Source organism: Phoca vitulina, unplaced genomic scaffold, assembly GCF_004348235.1.
Source record: "Phoca vitulina isolate PV1807 unplaced genomic scaffold, GSC_HSeal_1.0 scaffold21, whole genome shotgun sequence".
NCBI classification, from domain to species: domain Eukaryota; kingdom Metazoa; phylum Chordata; class Mammalia; order Carnivora; family Phocidae; genus Phoca; species Phoca vitulina.
The window spans coordinates 28,471,668-28,497,913 of NW_022589724.1; the positions used below are offsets into that span (position 1 = coordinate 28,471,668).

General features: G+C 41.8%; 1 protein-coding gene across 4 annotated transcripts in view; it reads left to right on the forward strand.

The window, feature by feature from the left end:
* Positions 1–26,246, forward strand: part of NUP214 (nucleoporin 214) — a 99,724-nt gene that overhangs the window by 40,493 nt on the left and 32,985 nt on the right. For all 4 annotated transcript variants that reach the window (XM_032418194.1, XM_032418191.1, XM_032418193.1 and 1 more), the window contains 7 exons: positions 3,959–4,216; positions 5,155–5,316; positions 7,457–7,556; positions 17,090–17,165; positions 18,716–18,794; positions 21,600–21,690; positions 24,137–24,198. In XM_032418194.1, coding sequence (XP_032274085.1) covers positions 3,959–4,216; positions 5,155–5,316; positions 7,457–7,556; positions 17,090–17,165; positions 18,716–18,794; positions 21,600–21,690; positions 24,137–24,198 — 828 coding nt within the window. The remainder of the gene's footprint in view (positions 1–3,958; positions 4,217–5,154; positions 5,317–7,456; positions 7,557–17,089; positions 17,166–18,715; positions 18,795–21,599; positions 21,691–24,136; positions 24,199–26,246) is intronic.

A 26,246-nucleotide genomic window follows, 5' to 3' on the forward strand; every position in this document is an offset into this window, starting at 1 on the left:
TGATTTTTATTAAACTTGCAGAATTGTATAACCATTACCACATTCCAGTTTTAGAACACTCCTACCACTCAGGAAGTTTCTTCATGCTTGTTTATAGTCATTCCTTCCTCTGCCCCCAGCAACCACTGATCTATTTTCTTTCTGTAGGGATCTGCCTTTTTTTGAAATTGCATATAAATGGAATCATATATAGTTTTTTTGTTTGGTTTCTTTCACTTAGTATGTTTTTGAGGTTCACGCATGATGCATAACATATATAAGTAGTACATGCCTTTTAATTGCTGAGTAGTGGTCCATTGTATGGGTGTACCATGTTTTGTTTATACTGTCCAGAATTGATTTGTGTGTAAGATATAAATATGGCTCACATGTTTTGTATTTAGATATCTGATTGTCCCAGTAGTGTTTATTGAAAAGACTCCTTTGCTCCCTGCTTAGTGGCCACCTTTGTTGTAAATCAGTTATCCTTATATGTAGGTCTCTTGGTGTCATACACTGATTAGGAACCACTGCTACCACACTGCCTTAATTAACTTGTACTAAAGTAAACCTCAGTACTGTTCTTTTTCTAGATTCTAAAGCTGTGTTGTCTTAATACAGTAGCCTATTTAAATTAATAAAAGCTAAATCAAGCTAAAAATTCAGTTATACAATCCCTGTAGCCACATTTCAAGTGCTCAGTAGGCACATGTGACTAGTGGCTACTATAACAGGATAGTAGTAATTTTATCATCACAGAAAGTTCTGCAGTCTAGGACAGCAGTTGGCAACCTTTTTCTTTAAGGGCTGGGTAGTAAATACTTTAGGCTTGCTGGCCTCATGGTTTCTGTTGTGCCTAATTCAACTCTGCCCTTGTAATGGGAAAGCAGCTACAGACGGTATACAAATGAATGGCCATGTCAGTGTTTCAATAAAACTTTATTTATAAAAACAGATAGCTGGCCCATGGTTTTCGTTTGCTGACTCGTGATCTAGAATGTTTTGGCTCTTCCTGGTGCTTTCTTTTTCCATATTAATACTGGAATTGTCTTGCTAAATTCTGTCTCCCTCAGCCCTCGAAGAAAAGTTGAGATTTTGTTGGGGATTGTATTAAATCTCTAGATCGACTTGAGAGAATTGGCATTTGTACAATGTTGATCTTTTAGCTCCTAAACATGGTATATTTTTATTTGCGTTTTTAATTTCTCTTAGTGTTTTCTTCGTGAAGAACATACACATCTTTTGTTAGATTTATTCCTATGAGTTTAGCATTTTTGATGTTCCTGTAATGGTGGATTTTCTTTGCTAAATTTCATTTTATTTTTTTTATTTTATGTTAGTTGTGATAATAGAAATATATTGGATTTTTGTATGTTCACTTTGTATCCAGCAACCTGGCCAAACTCATTTATTCAAATAATGTCTGTAGCTATTTCTTGAACTTTCTATGGGAACAGTTACATTCTCTATAGGTACTAATACTTTTGTTTCTTCTTTTTTGGTCCTTTATTTTTCTTACCTTATTTCACTAGCTAGGACTGCCAGTGCAGAGTCCATTAAAGTGGTGAGTGGGCATCCTTGTCTTGAGCTCAAAGGGAACGGTTTCTATTAGTTCCCCATGAGATGTGAGGTTTGCTGTGTCTACTGAGATGATGATTTCTTTCCTTCTTTTTTTCTGTTAACATGGCTTTCTGCCTTTTCTAATCTGAGTTAGAGTTTAAGCAGATTAAGATTCTTTAGGTTTCAGTGGAGCCCCTTTTCTAATGCCAGGAAGGTAGCTGCATCCTTGATCCCAACAGGGAGTGGGCATATCAGCTGTGAAGACAGCGCCATTGGGAAAGTGGGCGGGCCAGGCTCCTGGCCTGTGTGAGTGAGCATAGCCATTACATCTCTCAGTGGATCTCCCTCCATCCAAGGTCAGTGAATGGCATCACAAAGATGAAGGAAGGAAACACGAGACCTCCTGGGTTATATCAGACCTTGGGAGTTACATAGTTATGTCAGTCTCTATCCAGTTCTTGAAGGCGATGAGTGTGAATCGTCTTTTGCTGCTATTACCTCTGAGGAACTAAGATTTTAGAGAACTGTTTTAGAACAGTGTGGCCCTAAGAAAATGTGGGGTTTGTACTTACTTTCTATGCGTGCTGTTACAGGCTATCCCGGATGTAGTGGCTTGAAGCACCACCTATTTCTGCTGTCAGAGTCGTGTGGGACAGAAGTCCAGGCGCCCCGTGGCTGCACTGTGTCCTCTGCTCAGGGCTCCCAGGCTGAGGTCAAGATGTTGGCTGGGCCCAGTTCTTATCTGGAGGCCCTGGGGAAGAGGCCACCTCTAATCTCATTCCCCTTGTTGGCAGAATTCAGTTTCTTGCAGCTGTCAGACTGAGGTCAGTGTTTCTTTGGTGTGTGCTCCCGGCCTCTTCATCTGCACGCCAGCGAGAGCACGGTGAGGACCTCTCGGGCGTCAGCTCTCTGACTTCCTCTTTGGCTTCCCCTCTCTGCCTTTAAGGGCTCATGAGATTTTACCTTGAGCCCACCTGGATAATCCTGGATAACCTTCCAATTTTTAGACCAGCTGATTAGTAACCTTAATTATGTCTGCAACATCCTTTTGCCATCTGAGGAAACATGACCATGGTGTGGCACCAGGGGCAAAGGTCATGGGGTCACAGTTCTGCCCAGCACAGGGTTCGGTAATATTGTTAAGAACATGGTCTTTCAAGTCAGATGTACCTGGATTTGAATTCTGGTCCACCACTTAGCAGCTTCAGGACCTTATGCAAATACTTAATCTTTTTAAGTATTAATTATAAAGTCCGATAATAGCAATTTTTAATTTATAGGATAATTGTGAGGACTAAATGGGATAATTTATGTAGATCCTTTGTACAGCATCTGGCACCAAATAAATTCTCAGAAAATATGCACTGCAGTTTTACTAGCAGTGCTGGTGGTTATGGATGGAATTTCCAGGTGACCCTGCTGCATATTTACTTGCATGAAAATACTCTGGCCCACTGCTGTCCAGTAGAACTTTCAGTGATGAGAGAGCTGTTCTGTATTTGTACACTCCAGTATGGTAGCCCCATGTAGCTGTTGAGCAGTTGAAATGTGGCTGGCGAAGCTTGAAGACTTGAAATTTTCATTTAGTTACTTTCAATTATTTTTAACTTAAATAGTCACATATGGCTAATGGCCACCAAACTGAACGGTGCAGCAGCCCCAGCAGGTAGCGTGGGTTTTCAGTTGCATTTGTTGATTGTGACGAATAAAATCTTGCAGAGCGATGTGCCTGTAAGGCAACCAAGTCAGTAAATAGTAGCAGTGCTTTTAAGGAATTTGAGAAAGGGCTAGGTCTTTGGTTTGGTTTATGTTTTTTCCACTATACAGCAGTCATATGTTTTCCAAAATAGCATGAGGCCTTACTTTATCATTTATAGAAGGGGGAAAAAAGAGGGAAAGTCAGGATTAGTTTCAGGGAATTTTTTTTTTTTTTTTTTTAACCAAGTTGATTCAAAAGAATCATTTGAGGGTTGGGGGTGTTGGAGGCGCCGGGACTGAGGACATTCAGTCTTCCCCAGTTCGCGTGACCTGTTCTTAGAAGTTTGTTGTTGGCAAGAGGCTCTTCTGTGCAAGCTTGTCTGGTACTTTCCCGGTTTGTTGGTATTCTGCCTGTGACAACTTGTGGGGGTGGCTCGAGGTCTCCTGCCTTTAGCACAGCATGGCTCCCGCGTCTCACTTCACATTTTGTTTGACAGTCAAAATGTTCCTGTCCTACACCGCTCGGTTTCACAAAGCTTCCTTTGAGCAGGGCCCCCACACCGTGTATGTTCACCTTCCACGAGAGCTTCTTCCACTTAAAATAAGTCATAATTAAAGTGTTTCTCAACTGGGTATTTCTCTTCCGACAGTGAAAATGAAATGACACAGCTTGCAGACTTGCCCGAATCGTCTAACTTGTGTTTTGTTTCGGGCTTGGTAGCCAGCCTGTCCCGGTCAGCCTTCCTGTCTCAGAGATACTATGAAGACTTGGACGAAGCCAGCTCCACGTCGTCCGTGTCCCAGTCTTTGGAGAGCGAAGACACACGGGCGTCCTGTAAGGACGACACGGTGGCGCAGGTCCCGCGGCACGCACCTGTGGCGCGCACCCCTTCCATCCAGCCTGGTGTCTTGCCTCAAGCAATGCCTTTCGCTAAATCTCACCTGATTCATGGTTCACCTGGCGTGCTGGGGACGTCCAGTAAGTGCACAGCGAGCTCCCTGTTAGGTTTGCGTCTGCTGGAGGAGCCGTACCTGGCTTTTATACTGTCCCACCACTAAGTCCGGCCCCGCTCTGCTAATAGTCCAGAAATTAGAAGCTGAATTCAGAAAATCTGAAAGAGGCAGGAAGAAGGGGCCCTGCAGGCCTCACACCGGCACAGCTTTCCTGCTGAGTCCAGCTGGTGTTTCAAAACAGGTGTGGGGCGCCGGTCTGGCTCATTTGGAGGGGCGTGCGAATCTTGATCTCAGGGTCGTGAGTTCGAGCCCCTCGTTGGGTGGAGAGATTACATACATACACTAAAACAAACAAAAAAACAATAGCACACACACAAATGATGTTTTCAGGAGTAAGAGGAGGAGGCTGTTTGCCTCGCTCTAAAGCAACATCCTTTCATCCAACATTCATGCCTTTCAAATTCTAGCTCACTTCAGCTCGTTACTTGTAGCCATATGCTGCTCCGGAACTTGCTGGCTGCCACACTGGGTGTCAGTATTGGCTCTCAGAAGTGACTGGTATTGGGCTGTCACACCTCCAGTTCAGTGTCAGGACTTCACATTGAAGGGACTTCTAACAGAGAACAAACACCCATTGGGAGGCGCTCGAATGGAGAGATTTTATGAGAAGAGAGAGCAGGGAGTTGACCTATGTTGGCATGAAAGTTCTGTCTCGGTCAGTATCAGAGGAAGTGCTCATGTTAAAGATTTAGCTAATAAACGTGGGCAGGCACATCACATGTGGCGTCTTTGAAAGATAGAGGTGCCAGCCTGTGAGTTTATTGGTACTTTTCTGTGTGCGTGCTTAAGCATTTTTAACCTTAAGTGTTTTCCCTGTAACCTCACAGTGGAGGACTTGCCACTTTCACTTTTGTGTATTCCTCTCCGACCCACTCTCTTACTTAGTGTTTCTTTTTCCTTCAGTGTCGACATCTGCTAGCAAAATTATTCCTCAAGGGGCTGATAGCACAATGCTTGCAACAAAAACCGTGAAACATGGCGCCCCCGGTCCTTCGCACAGCCTCTCAGCCCCTCAGGCGGCTGCTGCTGCAGCGCTGAGACGTCAGATGGCCAGCCAGGCCCCAGGTAGCCACGGTCGTGAGCTCTGGCCACCGCAGGCCAGCACAGCAGGTCCCAGGCAGCAGCTGGCTCTCTTTGCTGCCCTTGAGAAGAGAGGACTGATGGGACAGTCCTCCCCCCATTTCGGGGAGTGGGTCCCAAGAAGGCAGAGACTAGATCTGAAGCTTTTTCATTTCAAGGGGAGGTATTAGATCTGCCACATCCAGTCAAGTGGGAAATCCGTGGTTTTGGGGTGAGGTTGTTGATCCCTACTTTTGAATAATACCTGCTTCAAGCCCCAAATTAATCTTTGCTGTTAGATCACTGGATAACATTAGAATTGTCTCATAGTGTCAGTAAGGATCCCAGCCACTCTGGGAGGTGGCTATTAGTGTACCCATTTTGCTTTTGAGTAATGTCAGGTTCGGAGAGAGGTGAAGGTGACCCAGCCGATAAGTAGCAGAACCCGGCCTCCAACCCTGTGCTCTTTCTGTTTCAGTGCAGTGTTTTCTTAAGATTGCCAATTTAGCCTTTACAGATGGAAACTGATGAGCTCGTCATCATCAGCACTTGCATTTTGTCAGTGCTTTGTGGCTATCCAGAACTTCCTGCATTAGGATTTCTAGGTAGTTGGCCTCAAGGGCTTCAGTTGCCACCAGTAATGTTTGTACAAGCCCGTGGTTCTCAAGTGGAGGCTATTTTGCACCGCGCACTCCTCCCCAGCGGTTGGCCGTGCTGCTGGCATCTAGTGGGTAGAAGTCAGGAATGCTGTAAAAGATCTTCCAATGCACAGGATACCCCCGCAACACAGGATTATCCAGGCTGAAAATGTCAGTAGTGCCAAAGTTGAGAAACTGCTATAAATCAAATATTTTTGTTTTAGTTGAATAAAATTATTTTTTAGTTTTATCACTGCTCAGAACACGTATCACTTTGGACGGTTCTTTTTAAAAGACTAAAGAGACATAGTGGTTTGATTTAGACAAAAACAGGATTACCATTACGATAAAAGCATTCTGAAGAAAAGTTCAAATATTAAAACCTTTATTAAGGCGTCTAAAATAGATACGAAAGAGCACAAACAAGATAACTTTTTAAGGTAGCTTTGAGCCTTCTGAAAAAAATAGAAGTCTTCGATGTTTTCTTTAAATGTTACTTGGAGGAAGCAGAATCTTGGCATTGTGCTGAATAGGCCCCAGATCAAGCTGATTGAGTCGATTATTTATAAACGTAAAATCTGCCAGGATGTGGGATTATTCCACTCAGCAGGAGGTGGTGTGATTTCTGTTATCATTTTGGAAGCAAAAATTTCTAAGGTGTAGGCACCTTTGAATGTGAAGGATGCAGTATGTGTAGCCGTAGGCAAGAAGAGCCTGCTCGCTTCTCTGAAGGAGGGAATGAGTGAGCTGCCACACACCCCCCATTCCACCTTGGCCACCGCGTTCAGCTGTGTCAAAAAACTGATCCAAGAGCTTTGCTCAGACTTTCTTAGTAGTTAACTATAAAATGTCATTAAGTGTTTTAGAATGCAGTTTTAAATTGAAAGACCAAAAAGACATGCCAGCTGACATGCCTAAGATAGATAAGGTGTCATGCCCATCCCTGTTGCCATTCCTTAATTCAGGCCTCTTGGCCTTTTCCTCCATTCTTGTTCAAGCTCCGTTTTCCACATCTTATTCATGTGCCTGTCTCACTAAGCTGTGAGCTCCTTCAGAGAAGCTATATTTTGGACATTTTTTGTATTCCCAACACCTAACAAAATCTGGCAATAATAAGCCGCCCATGTGAAAGAACGGTTGGATGGATGGCAGAAATCCTTAATCTGAACACTGCTCATCCTCTAGCTCTTTCTGCCCTTTTCCAGGATGAGCCAACAGTGTTGCAGGTAGCTCAGCTCTGCTCTATAAAAGATGGCCAGGGAATTCTTTTTCCCTAAACTAGTACATTTGATTAAATTGCACAAAACCTCATCCCATAATCTTTACTAATGGAGTAGGCCAGCTGTCCCATTGAGCACAGAGCTGCGGAACTGCCCAGAGTAGATTTCCTTTACATAATAAGATTACATTCTGCTTGAATTTGTTGTCCTGGTTTTTCATTTGTATATGGCTGGAATTTGTGATCCTTTACTGCAATTAATACGCCTCTCTCTTCTCTATTTGAATAGCTGTAAGTACTTTGACTGAATCAACTCTGAAGAATGTCCCTCAAGTGGTAAATGTGCAGGAACTGAAGAATAACCCTACAGCCACCTCTGCAGCGATGGGGTATGTTATGCTTGTAGTAGCGACGGACTGCCTGCGGGGGCAGCACTGCGCTGTCACACTGTTCCTGGCAGAGCCCTAGGTTCTCTTCGGTTAGATCTCTTTAGCCACTGCACCCTCTCCCAGGCCACAGGGAAGAGTTGAGGGGCATTTCTTCACTTTGAACATAGGGATGGTGAGGACCAATGTCATTCAGGGAGTTGGTGTCTGGTGGTTAGTCCTGCAGCAGGAAGAGCAGCCCCAGGCCCTGGTTTTTTCCACATCATGCCTGTTCTCTGCCGCCCCACGGAGCGGGTCTGCTCACTGCTCTGTTTTGGCCTTATCGAGTGGCCCTGCTTCCCTAGTCCACCGGCCTTCTCTTTATTCCTCATTGGTCCGTTTATCAACACTGCCTGTTCCAGGAATTTCTTAGTTATCTCAGGGCTATCCTAACAGCTAAAACAGCTAAAAACAAGCCTACCCACTTTCCTATCTTGTAGTGACCTTGAAGCTTTGGTATGCTGTTTATACCAAGATGGCATTTGTGGTTGTTGCGAACTTCCAAGGGAAAGAACTGTGTATTAGAGTTTGGGAATTGTAGCCAGATTCCTAGTGTAGGGAAGGCAAAGAAAAGCCACCAAAAGGCGAATATTACATAAGACAGGAAAATCCAGTTTAATGGTGAAAGCAGTATGGTCTGGGATTTCTGAGACACTTTAGCCATTAACCATGGAGGAGAAGCACCCTTAGTGGTTTCACTTAGCCTTTTCTTAAACTCTGTTTCCCTCAGCTGGTTCATCTGGGCAGATCTCTGATCAGGGCTTTGTCAGAGGAACAGATTTATGCTTGCCCTTTTCTCTGACTTAAGAAAAACAGACACAAAAAATCAAAAGGAATCTTAAAGAAACTTTCTCTTCCTTCCCTACAGATTTGGACTCTTAATACACTTATTGAACTTGTATGCCCAGCACGGTGCCTGTAATGTAATTCATTTTTAATAACCATGCATTGAGTAATGGGTTAATGCTAAGCATTAATTGATAAATGCAAATTGGCATTTACCGCCTCTTCCAATAGGAAAGCTGGAGAGAGAAAGACGTTCATTGTGAAACTGCTTTCATATTCTGGTAGGCGGTAGTTTCCTTAAGTGTATTTTAAGTATTTAAGTACTTAACTTTGCATTTAACTTTTTCTGAGTAGTGTCTTACAGAAGATTTATTGTAAGATGAGCTTACATATTTCTGCATGGCTTCATCCATTACATTCATTGACTAACCACCCTGTTTTAAGGAAGAGGGTTTATCTAACGCAAACCCGTGGCTACTCAGTCACTCGGGATTCCGCAGATTCTTACAGGGCATCTGCTAGGAGTATGATACTGCCCTGGGTATTAGGGATGCAGTCGCGAATGAGACTTACCAAGGCCCCGCTTTCACGGCACTTACATTTTAGCAAGACAGCCACTAAGAGCCACTGGCAATTACACAAGGAGTTATTTGATTGCAGTATAGTTAAGTCTGATGAAGAAGTGCAAGCATATAATGAGCAGTCTCCTTGAATCTGGTTTGACGAGGAGGTTGGTAAGGGAAAGATACTTTAGCTGAAAGTGACCAGAAGTTGCCCATGGAGAGAAGAGTGTTCTGGACAGAGGATGCAGAATATCTGGAAGCCCAAACCTGGGACAGAGCAGAGCACATTTGAGGCAGAGTTGGAAGAAGGCCAGTATAGAGACCTGGCAGGAGGTGGAGTATGAAGAGGGGGGCCAAACGAGGTGGGGTTGCTGGTTTCTTTGCTTTTTTACCAAAACACACCAGACACATCATTTCTTTTTTTTTCCTTTCTTTCTTTCTTTTTTTTTTTTTAAGATTTTATTTATTTGAGAGAGAGTGAGAGAGAGAAAGCATGAGAGGGGGGAGAGTCAGAGGAAGAAGCAAACTCCCTGCTGAGCAGAGAACCCAATGTGGGACTTGATCCTGGGGCTCTAGGATCACGACCTGAGCTGAAGGCAGATGCTTAACTGATTGAGCCACCCAGGTGCCCAGAGACATCATTTCTTTCAGGAATTTTGGTGTTCATTTATTTATCCTTTCAACAAATGCTTAATTAAATACTTTTTAAAAAATTATGTATTTTAGAGAGAGCATGTGAGCAGGGAGAGGGGCAAAGGGAGAGAGAGAAGCAGACTCTGCACCAAGCGTGGAGCCCGATGCAGGGTTCGATCCCATGACCCCAAGATCATGACCCAAGCCGAAATCAAGAGTCAGATGCCCAACTGACTGAGCCACCCAGGCGCCCCTTAATTAAATACTTAATACACTCTTCTAGGTGCTGGGGATAAAGCAGTTAACAAAACAGACAAAAAACCAACCAACCTTGCCCTAGTCATCAAAAGACAATAAATGAAATGAATAAGTAAAATATGAAGTGTTTAAGATGGTGACAGTTGTGATGGAGGAAATTGAAGTAGGGAAGGGATTTAAGGACTGTTATCTGGGTGTGGGCTATAATTTTGAAGAGGGTGCTTCTCTTCCATGGTTAGTGCTGAAAGTATCTCAGAAGCACCAGACCATACTGCTTTCACCATTAAGCTGGATCTTCCTGTCTTACGTAAAATTCTGCCTTCCAGTGGCTTTTGACACTTGACATTTGAGTAAAGATCAAAAGGCCAGAGAGCAAGCAGGTCTTGTGAGTATCCTAAAGAAGAAAGCCCCACCGGCCCTGTAGCAGGAGCGTGTCTGGCAAGTTTGGGAAGGCCAGGAGGCTGCTGGTGGCTGAAACAGGAGGGAGGGCACCAGGAGCCAAGGTCAGGGAGTGGGGGCAGGAGTGAAGTCCTGTGTCCTATAACATCTAGTGAACCTTGGTCAGGACCTAGCTGCAGACCGTTCAGTGCTTTGGGCAGTTGTATAACCTGATCTGATTTGTTTTGTTTTTTAACCTTAGCAGATTTTTTTTAATTGAGACATAATTTATATACAGTAAAATTCACCTTTTTTTAGTGTAAAATTCTGTGAGCTTTGATAAACATGAATAGTTGGGATGACCTACGGTTTTAGCAGGAAGCTTCTGGTTCTTATATTAAGAATATTTCTAAAGGACTAGAGTGTGGAATGGTAGAAATAGAACAGTTAGGAAGCTTTTTCTTTCTTTTTTTTTTTCCCCTGTTGTGGTAGAATATATACATAACAAAATTTACCATTTTAACCATTTTTAAGTGTACAATTTTAGTGACATTAAGTCATTTACCATGTTGTGTAAGCCACTATTTATTTCTAGAACTTTTTCATTATCCCAGATTGAACCTGTACCCATTAAATAACTGTCCACTCCACCCTCTCCCCAGCCCCTGGTAACCTCTATCCTATTTTCTGTCTCTAAGAATTTGCCTATTCTAGGTACCTCATATAAATGGAATCATACACTATTGGTCCTTTTGTGTCTGGCTTATTTATTTCACTTGGGTTTTTAAGATTCATTCAAGTTGTAGCATGTGTCAGAATTTCAGTCCTTTTATGGCTGATTAATATTTTATCAGCCCCTGGGAATGTATTTAGCCCCTGGGAACGTAAAAGGGTGTAGCAGCTTTGGAAAACAGTTTGAACTATGTTTAGCTTAAAAAGCTAAACACTGAATTAACAATATGATCTAGCAATTCTACTTTTTTTTTTTAAGATTTTATTTATTTATTTGAGAGAGAGAGTACACGCGCACGTGAGCGGGGGAAAAGAGCAAATACAGGCATTTGGTACTATACAGTTCTGTCTTAGAACCACTTTGGCTACATCCCACAGATTTTGAATATGTTATGTTTTCATTTTCATTCACTTCAGAATACTTTTGAATTTATCTTTTGCGGTTTTTTAAAAAAATATGTATACCTGTGGGTTATTTAAAAGTGTGTAATTTAGTTTCTAAATAATTGGATGTTTTCTAGATATCTTTTTGTTATTTTTAACTTAATTCCATTGTGATCAGAGAACATGCTTTGTATGACCTGAAGTCTTTCAATTTATTGAGACTTCTTATATGACTCAGAACTGAGATCAGCAAGGTTTTTCTTAAAGGGCCATACAGTAAATATTTCAAGCTTGCAGGACATATGGTCTCTGTCTCAACTACTCATCTTGGCCATTGTAGCCTGCATGCAGTCATAGACATTATGTAAATGAATAGACATGGCTGTTAACAATAAAACTTTTTTTATAAAAATAGGCAGCTGGTCGTTGTTCTGTAGTTTGCCAACCTCTGAGCTAGAATATCAGTCATTTTGGTAAATGTTCTCTGTGCACTTCAAAAGAACACATATTCTGTTCTTGTTGGTTGGAGTGTTCTATAAATGTCAATTAAGTTAAGATGGTTGATGGTGTTGTTCAAGTGTTCTGTATTAATGATTTTATCTACTTGTTCTGTCAGTTACTGAAAGTGGTGTTGAGATTTTCAACTATAGTTGTGGATTTGCTTATTTACCTAGCAGTGCTGTCAGTTTTTTTGTCCTGTTGAAGTACTCTTATTGGTTGCATAAACATTTAGGATTGTTACATTCTTTTGATGAAATGACCCAGTTATCATTATTGAAATGACCCTCTTTATCCCTTTTAGGGTTAATTGCTCTGAAATCTACTTTCTCTTACATTAATGTAGTCAATCCAGCTTTCTTTGTTTGGTGCTAATATGGCGTATCTTTTTCCCATCCTTTTATTTTGAACCAATTTTGTGTCTTTCTATTCAAAATGGATTTCTTGTAGACAGCGTATAGTTGAGTCTTTGTTTTTTATCCAGTCTGATAATCTGTGACTTTTAATTGGAGTACTTAAACCATTTATATTTAATGTGATTATATGATGTTGGGTTTTAATCTATATATTGCTGTTTGGTTTCTACTTGTCTCATCTGTTCTTTGTTCCATTTTTCCTCTTTTTCTGCAACTCCTTTTGGGTTGAGTATTTTTTATGATTCTATTTTATCTTTCTTGTTGGCTTATCAGCTGTTAACACTGTATGTTATTTATGTGGATGCATTAGGGTTTACAGTGTACATCTTTAACTTACCCAGTCTTGTCTCCCAAGTGACTCCCCACTCAGCGGGGAGTTTGCTTCTCTCTTTCCTTCTGCCCCTCCCCATTGCTCCTGCGGGCTTGCGTGCACTCTCTCTCTCTCTAATAAATAAAATCTTTTTAAAAATGCCATGTAAGAATCTTACAGCAGTGTTTTTCTATTTCTGCCCTCCCCACCTTTGTGCTGTTGTCATCATTGTACATTTTACTTCCACCTGTGTTATCAGTTCCATGATACATTGTTATAAACAGTTGATTATCTTTTAAACAGATTTAAAGAAGAAGAAAAACCTCTTTTGTTTACCCAGATGGTTTTATCATTTCCAGTGTCCTTCAGTTCTTTGTTCAGTCCCATGTCTCTGTCTTCTATGGTTTCCCTTCTGCTTTAAGAACTTCCTCTAACATTTCTTCAGGTGTAGATCTGAATTCTTTCAGCTTTCATGTGTTTGCCAAAGTCTTTATTTCACTTTTGTTTTTGAATGTTTTGTTGACCATACTTCAAGTATTTTGAATATTTTCACCAAGAATTCTAGGTTGACAGTTTTTTCTTTCACTGACTTAAGGTTGCTGCCCCACTTTAACTTTAGTAACAACCATAACCTTAAAAAAATTTTTTGATCCTTATGTTTCCTAATTATAAATGTTCATTGTAGACATTATAAAAAGCAGATAGTTAAAAAGAACAAAATTAAAATCACCTTTATTCCCACCACAAAGGTTCAGTCACTATTTACATATTATTCATCTTTATTTTCTGAAAATTTAGTTTTTTAAAGTAAAGTTTGAATACATGCTGCTTTGTAACCTCCTCTTTCAGCTTAAACATGATTGTGAACATTTTCCAAGTTATGAATTCTTAACAGAATCCCATTTTTATATTTAATATAGGCCTTTCTCAGGGCTCTAAAGCAGTTACAACTTACATTATTTAAGTCATTTGGCATCTGGACATTCATGCAAGAACCGCAGTTTGGGTTAGAAGACTTTTAATGGTATTTTGGAAAATATTTTGAATCTTCAAGGACATAAAATTTACCAATAGGGAACTATGGTTGACAGTTATAATCTCCACTGACAGACATAAGAAACTCCTAAAAATGAACTGATAGCTTTTTTTTTTCCCCTCCACTGATTGACACTGGGGATACTCCTCTCGCGTTGTTACCAACGATGCTACGATAAATGGACACACTGATCATTTTGCATGCTTGCAGCTGTCTGTATCTGTAGGCTAAACTCTCCAGTGCTGGACTTCTGAGGCCACGGAGGCATCTGTGTACTTGTGGACATACGTGGATACAATTATGACAGCTGTTGCCACATTTACCCCTGTAGAGGTTGTATCATTTATCTTCCCACAAGCAGTGTATGATGACAAGCTTGCCTGTATCTTTGCCCAGAGTGTCACATTTGTTATCAGACTTCAGGGTGACTGTCCATCTGGTAGGTGAGAAAATGGACTGATAGCTTTTGTTTTCCGCATGTTCTATCATCTGCTTTCCTTTTCTCTCCTGATCTTTGTTTTGTCTGTTTCTCCGGTTGCTCTTGAGATGTTGTGCTTTCTCCTCACTTGTCTTACCTTTCTTTAAAGTATTACCAAAAAATTCCTAGTTCATTAGTTAACATTTGAGTAGCTTTCACAGTTTAGATATGCTATGTCATCGATGGATATGTAACAGGATACTCATGATAATGATTCAGAATTACCAAAATAAAGCATAACCAGGTTTCTTGGTTGTTGTTTTTTTTAAGATTTTATTTATTTATTTGAGAGAGAGAGGGAACACAAGCAGGGGGAGTGGGAGAGGGAGAAGCAGGCTCCCCGCTGAGCAGAGAGCCCGAGGAGGGGCTCGATCCCAGGACACCGGGATCATGACCCGAGCCTAAGGCAGACACTCAACTGACTGAGCCACCCAGGCGCCCCTCAGGTTTCTTGTTTTTTAAGCCCTTTAAAATGTTGAAATAGAGGCATCTGGCTGGCTCGGTCGGTAGAGCATGCGACTCTTGATCTTGGGGTCATGAGTTTGAGCCCCATGTTGGGCATAGAGCTTACTTAAAAAAATGTTGAAATAGATAAAAGAATGAGTAGTTGGCCCCTTTCACAACAACAGTACATCTACCTTGTTAAAGTTCATTAACATCTAAAGGACCGCTAAGAAAGGGCCTACGTGACATTTTAATGCTTCATGGTCTTAACAGTTCAGTTTTGTAATCGTGTGTAGAGCTCACACCCTAACAACATGGGCACATCAGCCCGCTTCTGTGGGCAGGTGGCGCTGAAAGGGTGTGGCAAACAACAAAACAACAGAGAGCAGAGTGATTCTTCTGTATTCAAGGCAGCCTTTGACAGGGGTCTGTGGTTACATTTCCTGTGTTGATGATATTTGGTATTTTCACCTACATTGTTGCTTAATTTTTATCAGAGTGGTCTGGGGAATGGGAGCCAGAGGACTTAGCTTCCGTGGAAAGTCTTTTTCTCCAGGAACCAAATTGGACCACTCTCTGTGACCTGTGCAACCCCATTACTCATTTCTAAAGCAGCACTCAAGTGTCGCCAGTAATGTAATGTCATCTGCGGACGCCTGCAGTCGGTGTCTCTCTGGAGTTCTGGTGCCCTGCCCGTGTCTGCTCGCAGTCCTCTGACTTGTGTTTCCAGGTGTGGGACAGAGCACATCAAATGAAGTTCTGATCATCCCTTTCAGGCCTGTACTGCTATAAAGTAGAATTCAGTCATGCCTTCTCGTCTGCGGCTCTCTGGGATCACGGCCGATCCCAACTAGTCGATTGGTTTGTCAGCAGCTGCGCTGAGCAGCATTTCCCTGCACGGCTGTCACGTGGCCCCGTGTGGAGGTGCTGGGAATTCCTAATGTTGTGTGTTTGGGGATTTAGGACACCCAACAGATTTTGTAGCGTTATCACAAGCAACAAGAACAATAATTGTACTCAGCCTATTTTGTGCATGGTTTAATTTACCATCACGCCATGACTAAGTTTTGGGTATAAAAAATATTCGAAGGTTGGATAAATTGCTGCTTTTATTTTTACTTATAATTTCTTTTTTGTTCGTCTTTGGGAAAGCATGAAAGATTTTCATTTCCCTTGTGATTTTTTTTTTTTAAAGATTTTATTTATTTATTTGACAGAGAGAGAGACACAGCGAGAGAGGGAACACAAGCAGGGGGAGTGGGAGAGGGAGAAGCAGGCTTCCCGTGGAGCAGGGAGCCCAATGCGGGGCTCGATCCCAAGCCCCTGGGTTCATGACCTGAGCCAAAGGCAGACACTTAACGACTGAACCACCCAGGCGCCCCTCCCTTGTGATTTTTATGAGCTCAAACCACATCTTTACCCAGGTCTGCCGTGTCTGCCCGGGGCTTTCTCAGCCCCAGCAACCCCACTCCCACATTCCTTCTCTCTGTGGTGGAACATCTCAGGGGAGCAGAGATGTGTTTCTTCAGAGAACACGTTTATAGCTTCTTCTGTCTTCCTGGAAAAGCAAAGGGGGGTTGTTTCATTGAAAACAACCCATTTTTTCTTGTCTCTCCATCTCATAATGTTTGGGAAGGCTCCTGTGTTAATCCAGCAGAGAATCGTGAGGAGCTTGTAAGATCGTTACATCGTTTGATAATTTTCTTCTATGAGGCATGGACTTATTTTTGTCTTTCCTCTTCCAAGTTAATTTTTTGTTGGAAAAATGGCAATCCTCCCTACTCTAGGGGGAATTCTGAAAAATAAAACTGGATCCTACAGCTACTACTGCTATACTTAACAGTCAAAGTAGCTTTGGACTGAGGACAGATACATAAATTGCTCCCAGGAACCGAGAATAGAGCTTTTATCCATGATTGCATTAAGCAAGTGGGTCTGTTCCCTCATACTTGAACACTAAATAATTACTAAACAATTCACTGCATACTGCGTTCAGGGTAAAGATCTCATTTCTACAAATAGTGGATAGACTTCTCAGACGGCAGCGAAGGTGCAGGCTCTGTGGTCAGGCGGTGCATTGGATTATCTTGTGTGCTGGCCTGGGGGGCACTGGGCTCGAGGGGGCGGTTGCAATCTCCTCCTTGAGCAACACCTTGGAGCTGTTTATCGCAGCAGCTCCCATACATCCCATGGATCCTGTCGAACGTTTTCTCAGGCTTGGAGAAGAGAATCAGGCATGCCCCACAGAGTCTAGAACTAGGATGGGGGGCAGGGAGAGGATAAAGAAGGCTGACTCTCCAGATAAGAAAAAGCTCTACTTCTGAATAGTTTTAACATTTTTTCTTAGGATTTCAGGAAGAAAAAAAAGTTTTAAGCTCACTGCTTTGACTTTTATGCTGAAGACTCAAATTTCATTTAAAGAATTTATTCTTCAGAAAAGTGTCACATGACTTTGGTTAGGGTCCCTGGCATATCCTACTCAAAATTGGTATCATTTATTGGATAGAAGGTAGGCTCAAAGATGAATGCGATCTCCACCCACATGTCTTTTTCTTGAGCATATGCTTTTTTTTTTTTCCAGTTCTTCGGTGCCATACTCTGCAGCCAAGACACCTCACCCTGCAGTGACCCCAGCAGCTGCTAACCAGGCTAAGCAGGTGACTTACTGATTTTTGCTTTTTTGAACAGCCTTGCAGTGTCTGTCTTTGAAACTGAAGACAGTACTGTTTTAAGTCCTGACTTTGTTTAAACAAACTATAAGTCCGACAAAGAACTGTGATCCTTTCCCTATAATTTATGCCGGTCTTGACACAGTAGGTCAGTCGGGACCTGATGTTGTCTTCTTGTGCCATTTGACATTCTGCACCTAGTCATCTTGGGTCAGAATTCTAATACCTTATCATTGTAAGGGTTATTTGGGTTTCTAATTTACCTTCACTTAACATGATCTTCGTTAACCCATACGACAACCATGTGCAGTAGAACGGGGCATGTATTCAAATGTGTTTCACTGATGAAGAAAAGCTGAGGTGCAAGTGACTGATGCAGGCTCACGTGATCAGTAAATGCTGGAGCCAGAGCTGGAGTCCAGCTCTCGTACCTTCTTCCCGTCTGTGGTTTTTACACTGCCACCTTTCAGGATCAGTGCCTGGGGATCAGCTTCTCTGGCTTCCTCCTACAGTGTCTGTTGTTCAGAGATTGCATATTCAGTAATGTTCGTTATGTCTACATTTAGGCTTTTGCCTGATAAACATTTTTTCTTACAAATATAGGGTACATTGTAAACAGTTAAACAATCCAGAAAAGAATAATCAGAGATGGCTGAAAGGTAGATTAAGCTATCTCTGAAATCTTCCCTAAGAAGACCTGGTTTCTCTTCTACTCTCCATGTCTCTGAGATGAGTCATTTCAGATTGTGTTTGAGATTGAACATCAGAATTTGCCTATTTTGAGTTCTCAACATGGCTCTGAGCCTTAGTTTGCCGTGACTTAAAATGGCATTTAAGCATTTAGCATCTGGTCATGATTCTGGAGGGTTCCATTTTGGCCTTGGAGGACACCTGGGTAGGCCTAAGTCATAACAAATGAGTAAAGGAACATTGCCCAGAGATGGAGAAGGTAAACAGTTTTGCTTTTTATTTTATTATAAATTTATTGTGAGCCAGCACCCATTTCATCCATTCACTTACTCACCTACCTGATAATCCAGTGCTTCTTGTGTGCCAGGCACTGTGCTGGGCACTGGGAAAATAGCCACATAGGCAAGACTGCATTCTTGGAGCTTGCAGGATATTCCCATTTCCATCCTCCAATACACTCTTACACACAGCAGGCATTTAAAAATACTCACTTAGGGGCGCCTGGGTGGCTCAGTCCTTAAGTGTCTGCCTTCGGCTCAGGTCGTGATCCCAGGGTCCTGGGATCGAGCCCCGCATTGGGCTCCCTGCTCAGCTGGGAGCCTGCTTCTCCCTCTCCCACTCCCCCTACTTGTGTTCCCTCTCTAGCTGTGTCTCTCTGTCAAATAAATAAATAAAATCTTTAAAAAAAATAAATAAAAATACTAAAATTGTAAGGATTTTTAAAATTAAGCTAAATAAAAGTATTTATGCTTGCTTACTTTTAAATGATGTTCTCCTTTTACATGTTTCTTTTTTCTAAAGGATGGTTAGTGGTTTCACATAAATGTTCTGCTTGTGTTCTGTTACAGGGATCTCTAATAAATTCCCTAAAGTCTCCGGGGCCCACGCCAGTGTCTGGTCAGTTGTCATCTGGTGATAAAGCTTCAGGTCAGTTTGCATTTTTGCTTTAGTGAAACTAGAGGTGAAAGAAACCCCCCATAGCAGTTCAGCGTTCTAGATCACAGAGGCAGTTGACATAGGAAATCAAATAAAGAGATCTTTGGAAGGCCTCAGTCAATGAAGAATCTCCAGGAAATCAGTGAGCCCTTCATCAGCTCTGCAGACTTCTGAAATTTGAGCACAGTAGGAGAAAAATCTTCCTGGAAATGCTTTTCCTGAAAAGGAGCAATAGTGTTGTCTTCACTAGCCTTGCTGGAACATCAAGAGGGGAGGGGAATGGAACATGAACTGTATTCTTCTACTAAAAGGGATGAAAAATCCTCTTGGTTCACAGTGATAATTCAAAGCTGGTAAAATGCAGAAGGTAAAACAGATGTGTTGTAATATAAGATGTCAGAGTAGATGTCATGTCACTATCAGATTTTACGACCTCACGTACTTCCCAGTACCCACTCAAGCTTAGTTATTCTTAACTAAAATTTGTAGTTTTTGTAGTCACCATTGGTGCTTTGACCAAGAGGTCCACGTTGCCCAAACCACCTTGAAGCACAAGGTTATGTATAACCTGATGTTGATCCTCAGCATCTCCTTCTGTGGGCACCTTTTTTATAACCCTTAATTTGGCATGTGTTACTTTCTGCTTTGGGGGTCTTGTGCCGCCCACAGCTCTGAGTTTTCACCACACTTGGGACTCCAGCTTTGTTTTCATTCATGCTCTCAAGTGGGTCTCCAGGCAGATTCTGTTGGAGACTGAACCCCCCACATCAGCAGCCCACTTCCCATCATCTCTGCTCAGCCATACCGTCATTCTAACTTTCTCTGTACTCAAAAGCTGTCTGACTAGATACTGGGTTTATCATTGCACTCAAGCAAACCATTAGCGTATACGCTACAGGTGTATTCTAGAATATGGCTTAGTGCAGAGCCACCATTGTCGCCGTGGACGCTCTCCTTGACAAGGAGGTATGGAGCACTTCTGGACTGGGATCTAAAGTTTACTGAAGGAAAAATTTAGCAGGGTTGCCAAAGACTTCTGAATCATTTAGGTATCAAATTAAGAAGTTTGTTTCCATTTCTGGCTCATGTTTTAGAAAGTTTTTGAAAGACCCTGTATCCCAACTTCTTTCAAGGACTGCTTTGAAGGGCTTTTTGTCACTCCTGAACTTAAGAACCAAGGAAATCTAAGAAACTTTGCTTCACATACATCTTACACAGTTAGCGTGACTTGCCCAGACATTTCTAAGATTTATCACGTAGCAGTGATTGTGAAATACTGTCTTTCATTGCTGGACATTTACTTCTCTTTTCACTTGCTGGATAATCAAAGGAAAAGGACTTTTGGAGGCAGAAAAATTTCCCTGAAAAATACTATTTAAAAGTTTACAAAAAGTTTCTTTAAAAATTTTTTTCTGAAACCTCTATAGTTAAGAATGGAAATACCTTCATTGTTTTTTCTGATTATAAAACTATTATAGATGCTCAAAAAAATTTACATTGAAGAGATATATAATGTAGAAAGTGAAAGCTGCCCATTAAATTCGTATTCCAGAAATAACAACCCTTAATGATTTAATTTGTATATCTTGAAGGTTACTTCATTGTTGTTTTTCAAACAAAAATGGACATATCCTGTATATGTTAACCCTCCCCCTATTGCAATAAATATTCTGTTCATCTTTCCAGATCTGACACAGCTCCACCTCACTTGTATCAGCTGTAGCCTAAGACTTGCACCCTGTTAAGTTCTACCAGTACTATGCTGACAGTTTAGATTGTTTCTGCTTTTTCAAGATTATAAGCAAGGTTGCATTGAATATCCTTAATACACAGCACATTACATTATAGTAGTTTTTAAAATAATTTTACTAATATCTACCTTGGACTCATTTGAAGAGAATGTACTTTTTCTTACGTTTGATTTGGTTTGGGCTTTTTTTTTTTTTTTTTTAAAGTAGGTGCCATGCTGGGCGTGGGGCCCAACCTGGGGCTTGAACTCAGGAGCCCAATATCAAGACCTGAGCTGACTGAGATCAAGAGTCAGACGCTTAACGGACTGAGCCACCCAGGTGCCCCAGTTTGGGCTTTTTAGATAAAGTGTTTCTTCTCCCTCCCTTTTTTAAAGTAGAGCAATAGGCGGGAGATTGAAGGTAATACCCCGAACTGTTCATGAGTACTTACAGTGAAATTGAACGTGGGGAAGAGGTTGGATTACACTTTTAGCATTCTGCGCTTCTCTGCATTACAGCAATCATGTAATACTTCGGTAATGAAAAAGAAAGCTATTTGTTAAATATAAAACTATTCTCTATGAGAAATATAGTAATGTAGGGAGAAAGCAAATGGCCATGAAGTCACTACTGAAGAGATGTTTCACATATTAACCTATTTCTCTTTGGATTTTTTTTTTCTTCAGTATATATTACTTTTCCATAATTACAAAACTTCATTGTAAATTATGTCTTATAAAATTATAAAACTACTTTCAAAGTCAATTTAAACTGCACTGGAATCATTTTGATAGCTTTTGTGGAAAGGAGGGTGGGGCATGTGTTGGTTTGGAATTAACACTGACAGAGCCAATGAGCAAGTTCAGAGGCCTTGCACACGAGTTTGGAATGCACCCGCTCCCCTGGCCCCTGACCTGGCCCGTCGGGAGAGCACGGTGGGGCCCGCAGGCTGGGGCTCTGCTCCTTTATGTGGCATCGCGTGGCTGGGGCTGTGCGGAATCACAAACTGGAACGGTGTTTCTAACAGCTTTTTGTAATGTTCTTATTTTCTTTCCCACGATTTCAGGGCCAGGGGCAGCCAAGATAGAAACAGCTGTGACTTCTCCCCCGCCTGCTGCTGGGCAGCTCAGCAAGTCTTTCTCATTTTCTCCGGCAGGGTCAGTAATGAACTTAAATTTCATGGCAGATCGCCAGCAACCTTATAGATAGCTTCCCCCAGTCTTACAGTCAGAGGTATATTTATCTGCTTACTAACTGTATATGAACCCGGAGTTGTTATCACTTCAATAATGCATCTGATGATAGTAGCAGCAGCTTATTGTTCTAATGTAAATCTACAGCTGACCCTTGAGCAACATGGGTTTGAATGGCACAGGCCCACTTGTATGCAGGTTTTTTTTGCCAATAAATGCAGTACGGTATCGTAGATATCTTTTCTCTTTTGATTTTCTTAATATTTTTTTCTCTGGCTTACTGTATTGTAAGGTACAGGATATAATGCATATAATATGTGTTCATCACCTGTTGATGTTCTCAATAAGGCTTCCTGTCAACAAAAGGCTATTAGTAGTTAAGTTTTGGGGAGTCATAAGTTATACACAGATTTTCCACTGCATGGGGGTGGGTGCCTCTACCCCCACATTGTTCAAGGGCCAGCTGTATTTCCCCTTTTCAGTTCAAGTTTATACGTGTGTTACTATATTTCTTTGTTTTGTTTTTTAGGATAAGCCTCCTTTTCTTTAGGTAGAAGGTCTGTGTCAGATTCTGTGCTTGGTCTTCTAGCTTATCACCCTGACATATTTGCATTCTCACACCATTTGGGGGCTAGGTGTAATGTTTGGATTGGCTTTACTGTTTGAGAGGTCACTACATTAAACTGAGAGAAGGTGACGAAAAACAGTAGCCATTGGGAAATCTGGGTCTTACATAGATATGGGGAAGTGTTCCTGTTTCATTTTTCTAAAAGTAATGATGGCTGTACTTGTGAAGTTGAGTCATTTTTAAAAATGAAAGAGTCTTCTAACTTCTTTCCACGGGAGCCTTGATTAACCTCAGAGGGACAGTACCTCTGCTCTGTGCTGGAGACACTCGTGTGGAGCCCTGGGGGAGGGGCCTTCAGCAGGGAGCTAGGCTCTGTGGAGTAGAGATAAAAACCTATCCAAAGATTTTTTTTGCCGTTGAAGGGTTGCATGTTCAGTTCCATTAGGAAAGCTTCTGGAGCTCTTCCATTTCATGCTTTTGTGACTGGAATCACATTAACCACAGTCTCTCCCCTGATGCGAATGTGTTTCCTAAGAGTCGTTCAACCTAACACGTTAAGAGCAAAGAGGGGGTTAGAATAGAATTTGAGGGGGGGGAAGTTAAATATTTTTTCTTTACTGTAAATCATTGTGTTTTATACTTCTCAAAGATAGTTTGGAGCCAATCTTAAAGAGTAGGTCAGTGCCAGGAGTTATTGCTACCTTCACAAAGGCTAATAATCTTCACTTCTGTAAATGGATATTCTTCTTCCCATTTTTAAGATAAGATGAAAAAGTTTGGGTCACTAGGTCAATGGCTTACCTCTCTTAGAGAAAATTTCTTCACCAAGCTTGAGACAAAGAAAGGATTTTTTTTTTTTTTTTTTTTTTTTAAAGATTTTATTTTTATTATTTATTTGACAGAGAGACACAGCGAGAGAGGGAACACAAGCAGGGGGAGTGGGAGAGGGAGAAGCAGGCTCCCCGCAGAGCAGGGAGCCCGATGTGGGACTCGATCCCAGGACCCTGGGATCATGACCTGAGCCGAAGGCAGTCGCTTAACCGACTGAGCCACCCAGGCGCCCCAGAAAGGATTTTTTTAAAAATATGATAAAATGTTTAACACATCCTCTTAGATGGTCTTTGTCCATTCAAGGAAGGCAGTGATGGGTAAGAAAAACCTAAATCCTTACAATACTATATTTGATATGCTTGGCCCTTTATGTTTTAAAACTGTGGTTTCAAATTTGCTATTTGAACTTTTATCACAGTGAATAGTCTCTTCTGGTTCCCGCACGCGCTGAATTTTCTCCTTTGGCTGTGGTGTCTTAACTCACAGTTTAAAGAAAATCTACAATAGGAGAGAGGGGTTGATAAAAGAGTCCGGAAATGGTTTGAACCAAATTTTCCCAGCCAAGAACTAAGAGTTCTGTCCAGACAGCAGGGATGGTGGCCTCTGTTTCAGGCTTTCCTCCCTGCTCCCTGGCAGTGTGGCATGCTCCTGACGAGCTCTCTGATCTTGGGGTGGGTGATGAGGGCTTCTCCCTGGCCCGGCTCCCTTGCCTCCATCATGAGACACGCCGTCTGCCCTCGCCACCGTGCCCGCGTGCACATTCCCATTGCATTTCCACGACTGCTCCTTAGCTGGCCTTGGCACAGGGCCTCACCCAGACTCTGCCGTGGAAAGCCCGGCCGTCCCTCTGAGCCCTTTACTACCTCTGAGATCCATGCTTTCACCCTGCTGTCATTTATCTTCTCAGTTGTAAGTTCCTACGAGCAGATCGATCGTGTAAGTCGTAAAATGTGACATTGAAAGGGCCGTATTGTGCCCCAGGTGTTTAACTTCTCTTCTTGCGCTCCCTAGGACTGGCTTTAATTTTGGGATAATCACACCAACCCCGTCTTCTAACGTCACTGCCACACAAGGTACAGTCTCTCTCTGCGGGGCGCAGCCGTCCTTTTGTGTTCCCTCTAAACAAATGCTGGGTTTTCGTACAGATGCGTCGACATTTTCCTTGCTGCTGAGTCTTGCTTAAAGCATCTGCAGTAAGTTCGGTGTCGAGGTTGTGCATTCAAAATAAGCTGGATTTAAACTAAACGGGAGGACTTCTGTTGACTTTTTAAATTAAGAACAAGGAAAGGATTTGCTTCTGGAAAAGCAAGGCTGTACTTTTGATGTGGATGTTAACATGGGAATTAAAATGTCTCCCTCCATCTTCTTATCTGTAAAAGACTGTTCATCTTCTCCCCTGCATAACCTGTTGGCAAACACACTGGTCCTCTGTGTGTTGTTATGTGTCCAGCAACTGGCATGTTTTTAATGTTGAAAAGAATTTAGGGACCTGTAAAGAAACCACATGTATTTTTTAAGTGCCTTCCAGTTCTCAGTTTAAGTAATTAAGTTTATTTTTCTTTCATTTTAAAAAGCAAGCTCTTATTATGAAAGTGATGTATTCTAGAATCACGCGTTGTACCCCTCAGTTACTGCATTTCTGTTATATGTCCTTCCGGGTGTTTTGTCTTCTACTTTATCTCATTTAACACCATCTCTTACGACTTTTTCCAGTATTACTGGAAATTTTACATAAATGTTATTTGTAGTGGCTACATAATTTCTATCTTGTATATATGCCTTGAACTATTTAACCCATTTACCTGTTGGACATTTAGGTTGTTTCCAGATGTTCCCTATGATAAATAAGACATTGACCATCTTTCATCTGTTCATTCAACAAATATTTTTTGAGTCCTTTCTCTGTGCCAACCCAAGTGGTAGAGGCTTTAGTAAAAAAGGGGATCCCTTAAGATCTGGAGGGAGATTAGGGGGCTGAAAGCGTGGCAGACTTCCTAAACCTGATTTGTGTGTGGCACTTAAAGCGTTGGTAGTTTCCTTCCTTCCTTTCTAGAATAGTAATTCTTGAACTGTTTTTGTAACCTTTGCCCACTTAGATAGGGCAGAGTACCCTCGAGGCCCATCTCTTCCCCATCCCCCTTTCTAGAGGAAAAACAACTCAGTGATATAAAAAGATTAAGAGGAATAAAATAATAACTGTCAGAAGTCATAAGTAAAATAGTCATAAAATGCAGGGGTAATTTCATAAACATTTTAGTTAATACGAGAATAGAAACAACCCAAAACCATAAGCAACACAGTACAACAGCAGTGATACAACAGGGTCTTTCAGGAAATTGTACATGGGAAGTTGGGGCTTTATAGCCTTCCCAAGAACAATATGGAGTTAGAAATATCAATAAACACTATAATAGGTTAATTTTACCTATAACTATCCAATTTTGGTTACTTTTATTTGTTGACCGCTTACTGTTTGACCAGGCCTTATCAGGGCTTCACCTAGATTTCATTTAATCTTTATAACAGCTCTTTGAGGTGGCTACTGTTACTGTGTTTATTTTCCAAATGGGGAACCTGAGGCCCAGAGAGGTAAAGTAACTTTTTCAGAGTTGCACAGCCAGCAAGTGGCAGAGTGCCCGGCTCCAGAGCCCGTGTCCTTGACCACGAGTCCATGTTGCCCTCTGTAGAGCTGCTTACTGAGGTGAGCACTAGGACGTAGCCCTTCATTGTACATAAAAACAATAGTCTGTGGTACATAAAAATAATAGTCTGTGGACTGACGCAGACAGTGGAAAGACACAGGAGGAGCTTCCATTTTGGATCAAGCCCTGGCATACCAAGAGGTCCATAGACGAGCACAGTGTCAGGAGTGTTATTGAGGAAACACACACGGGAAAATGAGAGAAGATGCCGTCTTATTTCTCTTTTGGGGTAACACTGTGAATTTCATGCCTTCTAGATAGGATGGTGTATTTGTTACGACGGAGCGGTCATAAAAAGGATATTTATTCTTCTCACCTCTGTGAGCTCAGAGCTAGCCCTCCTGTGGAAGAGCATTCATTCACTCTGTTTCCCCGAGGAAAGGCACTGTCATGGAATAGCCGTCCGACCGTATCAAAGG